The sequence below is a fragment of the Crocodylus siamensis genome, chromosome 4 (assembly GCF_052110815.1).
Source record: "Crocodylus siamensis isolate JL-2025a chromosome 4, ASM5211081v1, whole genome shotgun sequence".
In the NCBI taxonomy this organism is placed as follows: Eukaryota; Metazoa; Chordata; order Crocodylia; family Crocodylidae; genus Crocodylus; species Crocodylus siamensis.
In genome coordinates this window covers 217,390,248-217,398,547 of record NC_143398.1, presented here as the reverse complement: position 1 = coordinate 217,398,547, position 8,300 = coordinate 217,390,248, and the positions used below count along the sequence as shown (strand labels likewise).

The window sequence follows — 8,300 nt, the reverse complement described above, 5'->3', positions numbered from 1 at the left end:
AGCCTTGCTTTGCTCCCAGTCAACCCAAGTGCCTTTTGGCAAGGAGCAGTGCCTGATGACCTGGGGCCTCTGTCCCCTGTAGGTGCAGGCAGGGTGGCCAGGGGTGCAAACTCAAAGACAACTCACTGCGGCCTGCCCTGGGGAATGGGAACAAGAATATCTGTGTAGTGTCTGGGAGGATGATATATCTCCCTAAGAGGGAGGAGGGGTCCACACCCCACTCCTCCCCATGCTCCCCAGTCCTTGTCTCAATCATTGGCAGGGTGATTTTAAAGGAACACAAATGGATATTTTAAACAAGGGCACCCCCTTCCCCCAAACAGGCTTTCCTGCTCCCTCGCTATCTACTGAATTTTAAGAAACCAGTTTTCAGGAAAATGGTTTTGTGACCATTTTCCCTCCCGGCCTCCATAGAGCTATTTGGCCACAGGCTGTGGAAAGCCTAAGAGCCGCTGGCCTAGCTGAGCCTGTAGCAGAGCAGCTCTAGTGCTCCTGCATTGCCCTCACTCGTGTAAACCACATTTGTAGCATTTGTTTTTTGTGGTGTGTTCAACAGGTGGCTACCTGGGAATATCTACGGTTTCCCCCTTGTCCCCATTCTCTCCCATCTTGAGAGGTGCAGGGAGGACTGTAGTATGGGAGGCACAAGTTTTAGTCAGCTGTTAAATGAGGGCTGGGGGCCTGGCTAAAGGAGGACGAGCGATGTGCCTCTAGGGCAGTAGTTCCCAAACTGCGGGTCGTGATCCCAAATGGGGCAGGGTGCGTTAGGGGGTGCGGAGCCGAGCGCTGCTCCGGGGCCCGTTGGGCCGCTCTGGCGCGGCAGGCGAGCGCGCCTGTCCCGCCGCCGCCGCCGCCGCCGTGGGGCAGCGCAAGGAGGCTGAGCCGTGCGGGCGGCGGCCGAGGCACCTCGCCGGGGCAGAGGCAGGTTGCTGGAAGACGGAGGAGGCAGAGGGAGGTTCAGAGGAAGGGGACAGGGGCGAAGCTGAGGCGATGGGGAAGGAGTTGGGGGGCTGAGGATGGAGAGCAGCTGGCGGGTCGGCAGTGCCTGGGGAGGGGGCCGCTGGGGGTGAGGGGAGGGGGCAGAGGTCTGGGGACAGAAGGAAGCAGCGAGCCGGGGGAAGAGGGACCGCGAGGAGGAGGGAGCTGGAGGGGAAGGTGCGCGGAGAGAGCCGCGGAGCCGCTCCCGGGAGGCCGCGGCTGGGCGGCGGCGGCGGCGGCGGAGGCAGGGCCAGGCGCCGGGGCGGCAGCCCATCGCGCAGCGCCGCCCGCGCACACACACACACACACACACACGGGCACGGGGCTCGCCGCCGCCACCGCCGCCGCCGCCGCCGGGAAGCGATGCCGGCCCCGGGCAGCTGAGCCCGCGCCGCGGGGCGCTGGAGCCGCGGGTCCCGCGGAGCAGCCGCGCGCAGAGGCGGCGATGAGCGGAGGGCGGCCGAGCCGCCGGGAGCCGCCGATGGCCCCCCGCCCATGTGCCTCGCCCGGGTCCGGCTGAGCCGCGGGGGCGGCCGCTCCGGAGCCCGGCGCCGCAGGGACGCGCTTGCTGCATCTCGCTGCCGCCGGTGATCGCCAGGGAGGGGTCGGGGTCGGGGTCGGGGTCGGGGGCCGCCGCCGCCACCGCTCAAGAGGGGCACGGCGCCGGGGAAGCGATGGCTTTGTGCCCGGTCCTCGCCGAAGGATAGCGCCGTGCAGGAGGAAGGAGCGGAGCGGAGCGGAGCGGAGGGCGAACATCTGCTCGTCTGACTGCAGCTAGTTTGCACGGGAGAAACCCGCTCCCCCCTCTAACTTGCAGGTGCAGCGGGGGAAGTGGAGCAGGAGAGGCAGAGCCGCGCAGACAAGGTACGACGGAGCCGGACATCGCCGCAGGGTCCCTGGCTCCGAGTGTATGGCGGGGGGAGGAGGAGGAGGAGGAGGAGGAAGGGAAGAGAGGGACTTTGGCTGTTAAATAGAGGGAGGAGGATTGGGGAAAGCAAAGGAGAGAGCTGGAGGGAGGGTGCAACAAAGCGGGAGAGAGAAAGGCAAGAAGGGACAAAAGGGAAAAAGAAAAGGCAGGCAGAGAGGAGGAGAAGGATAGAGGCAGGGAGGGAGGGGGACAGGGCGAGAATCAAGTAGAAAAGTCCGGCGGAAAGGGGTGACACCGATTCCCCTCCTCGCCCCTCTGTGCCGTGCAAAACTGGTGGTGCCTCCTCTCCGGTGACTCTGGCTGGTCCCTCCATATTATGTCTGCACTCCGAAGGAAATTTGGGGACGATTACCAGGTAGTGACCACCTCTTCCAGCGGCTCAGGCTTTCACCAGCAGCAGGCGGCAGCTGCGGCCCCTAAGAGAAAGAGACAACGATTTGTGGACAAGAATGGTCGGTGCAACGTGCAGCATGGCAACCTGGGCAGCGAGACAAGCCGCTACTTGTCGGACCTCTTCACCACCCTGGTGGACCTCAAATGGCGGTGGAATCTCTTCATCTTCATCCTCACATACACTGTGGCCTGGCTCTTCATGGCCTCCATGTGGTGGATCATTGCTTACATGCGGGGCGACCTGAACAAAGCTCACGATGAAAATTACACTCCCTGCGTGGCCAATGTCTACAACTTCCCCTCTGCCTTCCTCTTCTTCATAGAGACTGAGGCCACCATTGGCTATGGCTACCGCTACATCACTGACAAATGTCCGGAAGGCATCATCCTCTTTCTCTTCCAGTCCATCCTGGGGTCCATCGTGGATGCCTTCCTCATTGGCTGCATGTTTATCAAGATGTCCCAGCCAAAGAAGCGGGCAGAGACGCTGATGTTTAGCGAGCATGCTGTCATCTCTATGCGGGATGGCAAACTTACCCTTATGTTCAGGGTGGGCAATCTTCGCAACAGCCACATGGTATCAGCACAGATCCGCTGCAAACTACTAAAAGTAAGTGCAGAATCCTCTTGCCTTGGCACTGGCACAGGCACATGCACCTGAAGCTCCCCTCTCCGCCCCCCACCGTCCACCGCTCTGCCATCACTAGAGTCCTCACACCACTTCATCTTCTCCTTCCACTTGCTCTCCAGGGTTCTCCCAGGCCTCCATCTCAAGGCCACTTTCACCTGGTCCTGCATCTCTGACACTTCACCAGAGCATGTGTACCTTCCTCTTTCTCTTTCCCTGACTTTCTCCTCCCTAGAGCTCTTCCAGGTCCCCCAGTTGTTTCCCTTCTTAGTATTATGACACCCTCCAGAGCACTCCATTGAAAACATTTACATGTCCATTATCTTCCTGCTTCCACCCACAACATTCATGTCTCCTTCCTTTCTTCTCTTTTTCAGTGCTCTGTTTGCATCACACTCCTTCTGCCCTTTTACCATTTGGGTACTCAGATCATAATCATTCTTTTCCTTCTCTGCTGCACTCTTACTTCCACCCAACCCAGAATTTATCTTCCTCTTCCTTTTCAGAGCAACAGATCTTGAAGTAGATTTCATTTTTAAACTGAGATGGATGGAGAGAAGTGTAAGCCAACACTTTTCTTTGTTCTGTGCGTGGTGTCACTCTTTGGAATATCTCATTAGCTCAAGAGTATTTTCCATAGTTGGCCTTTGATTTCTGGATATGGGCCTCTTTAAGCTCTATTACTTAATGACAACCTTTGGCTATTGTTAATTTTTAGCACCACAGTACACTTGAATGTTAAAGACAAATACAAACGATAGGTCCTTGCCCTGAGGAGTATGCAGCTTATAAAATTTTGAGTCACTTATTAAACAGGTAATATTCTTAAAGATAGCAATATCCATCCAGAATTCTTCTTAACTTTCTGTGATGTCTTTTTGAAACAACATTAACAGTTCTCTGGGAGACCCCTCTTTTTGCAGGTCTACTTTCATGAGCCTGAGTTTAAACGTTGTAATAATTGATTTGTACACTTTGTAAAGAAAACTGAAAAGGTGGCTTTTCTGACTGTTTAAACTATAATTTAAGCATCCTTGTGAGACAGCTAAAATAGACATAATTTATTAAAGGGAGAGATTCAAGTCAGTTTTCCTCCTGTTTCATCCAAAACCTAAGAACACTTATATTTTTTTCATTGTATTTTAGAAGACGGCATCCAATGGAATAATACTTAAAAAAAATTAATAGAATATATGCATAAGGCATATAGTATTATGGTAGGGCCTCATGATCTCCCGAGGTCCCTTCCAGCCCTAATGTCTATGAAATCTATGAAATCATCTAAGGTCCACCAAAATGAGTGAACAGATTTCCTCAGCCCCAGGATTCTAGTTTGAAGATAAAATTGGCTAGAATAGGAACCTCATTGTAAGTGTATATTAATTTTCCACTCTAAAAAAACAAAAATACTTTAAAAATATTTTGAGGTTTATTGGTAGAGGAGACTAAGATTCCCCTGCATTCACCCCTTGGTACCAAATCCTGCCCTCAGTTACTCTTGTGTGTTTTCATGATAGTAATGAGGACCCAGACTTACAATTTGAATAGCATGAATGAAAACTATTGATGTGGGCACAGATATGTGTATGTCTTAGCTTTAATTAAAGGTATGGAGACTCACCATACAAACTACCCCACAAGGCTGTAAGGCTGTTCCAATGGTTCCAAAAGGGGTTTCACCTGGGTAATGTGTCACTGTTCTTCAAAGTCCTGAGGATGTGTGAAGACTGTTGTCCCTCCATGCCCTCAGATGTCCTTGGAGACCTTTGTTGGAACCCCGAGTCTCCTGCTTTTCTTCTATTTGGAGCAGGTAGACAGTTAAAGAGAAGGGGAGCTCCATCCTGTCTGACACATGGAGGCATATCTCCTCACCATGCCTGCTCAAGGACTGTGGGCTTGTAGGATTTCAGTGTGTATCCATATTAGCCTACTGATCTCACTAGGACCCACTAAAGCCATGCTGAATGTAATGTAGACCCCACCCAAACTGCAGCTCTGGGATCCTTAAAGGAAGGTAACAAATCCACAGATGATTTTGCAATATGGGGAAAAATCCTTGTTAGAGTCTAAACAAGATGATGTCAACATCTTAACCCACCCTCATTGGAGACCATCCTGCTAGAGCCCAAAATGGATACTCCCAAACAGACAGGACAGACACTATCTCCTTTTCATCATCCTAGCTGTCAGAAAATCAGTCCATTGTGCTCCCAATTGTCCAGTGGAAGCACTAGACAAATTAGCTCCCTCTCTTGCCCCAGAGTTCAGTACAACTGTGGAATGAGAGAGAGGTATCCTCCCCCTGCTCTTCTATGCACTTATATTGGGAGCCAGTGGGAGAATGATGGGTAACCAGGCATAGCACTTACGCCTGAGATCCCCTCTCCACTCCTTCCTCCAAGCCCTTTAGCCCAAGAGAAGAGACTGTATCTTCATTGGTGCTGGACCCATCAAAGATGTAGAGAAGACTGCAAGGTTGTATTAGGTGCATGTGTTCCTCTACATGGATCTAGTGGCAAGATTTTGGCATCTTGTTGCACATATTTTAAGATTCACTATGTTTAGTAGTGGTTGCCCAGCCAGTCCTTGGTTACAACCTGAATCATGGTAGAATCAAACCTCCAAATGTAGCATTGGCCCACACATTCTTTCAATTTTCAGTAATTTTTTTTGTTAGTATTATAGGAGAGAAGACTTAGAAGAAATGACACTATTTAACTTGCTTCTTTATTATCTTGCTAGGGTGATTTTCATAGATCAACTGAAATAATTTGAGGAGGTACTCTAGCTTTCCCCCCAAGCATCTACTACAGGTATTTTTACATAATGAAACCAGATTTCAGTTCTGCTTCTCAATATTTATTAAAGGGATTTTTCCCACTATTAACATCAGTTTAAATTACTAAAGTGAATTACATGTAAAATAGCCTAGTTAGTGTTCATTTTGTCTTTAGAGGGCACCAAAGTAAACCATCAAATTGCCTTACATTATTAGGCAATGCTAACTAGTTAGAGTTCAGCCTTCTGAATTTAACATACCTTCATTTTATATAGGAGTTCAGACATAAGTTACATATCAGTCACAACAGTTTATAAATTAAAAAGATGCCTCGTTGTATTCTCATGATACCTCTGCAGAGAATTGCCAAAGCTGAAGCTGCTCTTAAAATTTATGATTCCATAAAGAGTTGCAAATGCTATATGTATGAATGAACGAATTATAATAAAAACTGTACTGTATTATATGTATATAGCTGGTGCTCCACAGACAGTAAACAATGTTTGTGTATCATAATAATAGTGATTTAAACTGTCTTCCTAAAATGGCATCCATAGAGGATTCCTTCCACATAAAATTTCTCTCTGCGTATAGAAGGAGAAGGTTCGATGCCTTTTGAAGATGGTCTCCATTATACTCTGAAGAGACCTTTGTGCAAGGATGGGCTAAATTGGTGGTGCTCAACCTCTGCGCTATTGGGATATGTAATCCAGCCCTCAAGGCTCCCCATGGGTCCAGAAATTTGGTAGCATGGGAATGGTGGCAGGGTTAATTGCTGCAGAGCAACCTCACACTGAATCAGGTCTGCAGACTGCCCATGTGTTTCAGCCCAGGACCTACCCCCACATAGCTCATTTGGTACATAGGGCTGGAAGGTTTTGCATTATTGGGCTAAATCACTGGGTGGGGAGGACTAGAAAAGGGTAAGTAATGGCCTTCAGCAGTGGTTTTAAACCTTTTCACTCTCCAAGAACCCCAGTGCAACTTCTGTGAACTGAGCAGATCGTTGTTTAACAGACAATTTATTTATTACAGTGTTTACTTACTTTTACAGGGGCTGAGTGATGGGGGGACAGGAGGTTGAGGAGAGGCTGGGCATGAAACAATATATGTTTACCTGTTCACATCCTGTTTGAGAGTATCTAGCTAAATTATATACACACATCTCAACTGGCTTTGCAGATTACCCACTGAAAAGTTAGGGACTTCGTACTTTGCATCCGTGAGATCCAGTTTTCCTGGGGGCTGGGCATACTGTGTGCTGGACAAAACCTAGTTCAGCATAAAAATCTGAAGTGAGAATGATCTGGTGGGCAGAAGAACACTTTTTTTAGCAAAGAATTCTGTAATAAATGCACCGTCCTTTGAACAGTTTTCAAATAGACGTATTTTGTATTTGCAGGATATTGCAATATTTCCATATTGAAAGGACTTTCCTCAGAACTTTGTGACCTGTGTGGAATAGTTTTTGTTTGATACATGCAACAAAACAAATTTATTTTGGATACTAATGAACCTTCATTTTCTTTCAAGACAGAGTAACAGGGTTGGAATATCAAAGTAATCTTTACAGATGGTCAATAACTGTATGTCAAACTATTTGTTAACAATTCAACATTTTCAGAAAAAGTCTCTTTTGGAGAGTGGGGTCCTTTAAAAAGCAAAAAGTTAACATTTATAATATTTTATTTTATAGACCTCAAAGATGTTGAGGATAAACCTCAAAGATTTTGCAAAAAAGCTTTGATAAAAGTAAAAAATCACTGCAAAATAAAAATTCTAATTAACTTTATTTAACTTTGCTAATCATCTTAATATTCATTTGAGACTATTCACATGCCACAAACATTAAATTTATGCAGGTTATAATACCCTTATTCAGACTGAAGAGTACTTTAACCTCAGTAGGACCATTTGTGGATAATATTTGAGCTAGGATATCACAATCTGACTCTCAACGCTCTGGGTTTCCCATACTTCAGATTACTTTAAAGGTGAAAGATTCAATCCTTCATTACAGCACAGCTGTCTGTTTTTTAATGTATACACAACATACATAGTAACTAACATGCGTAAGTTATCAAGGACTACATAGTGAGCGGTAACATGGTTATGTAAGGGAGTACAGAATAAATTCCACCTCACCCTGCAACATTTAGTTCATAGTTCCAGTGGGAGACCAGTAATACATGTTGGAGGCAGTGTAGAATGACTTCTAAATCACAGTGTAAATGATGTAGATTATTTGATTTAGAAAACATATCTTTAGATGAGACTTTGTCTGCTTTGTTCTAATTACCTATTTATTTTTATTCTCCCCTTTTATTACAGTATTTTCACTTCATTTTAGTCCACATTTGCCCTTTTTATTTTCTTTCTCCTGTCCCTTGCATATGATCTGCTTTCTCTTTAAAAGCCCCCTGCACCTTTCTTTTCATTTTAGCTGATCACTGATTCAGAACATTTGCTAAAATTAAATAGCTCACTCTGTGTAGACTGTTCCTGTTTTACCTGTCCCTGTTGGTTGAGTCTATTTAGATTGTAAATGCTTTTGAATAGGCGTTGTTTACACAAAGGAGGCTCATTTTTGGTTG

General features: G+C 47.2%; 1 protein-coding gene across 1 annotated transcript in view; it reads left to right on the top strand.

The window, feature by feature from the left end:
* Positions 1 to 1,618: 1,618 nt before the first annotated feature.
* The window catches only part of KCNJ3 (potassium inwardly rectifying channel subfamily J member 3), a 187,092-nt gene continuing 180,410 nt past the window's right edge, over positions 1,619 to 8,300 (top strand). Inside the window, exon 1 of the mRNA XM_090045701.1 lies at positions 1,619 to 2,909. Coding sequence (XP_089901827.1) covers positions 2,223 to 2,909 — 687 coding nt within the window. The 5' untranslated portion in view covers positions 1,619 to 2,222. The remainder of the gene's footprint in view (positions 2,910 to 8,300) is intronic.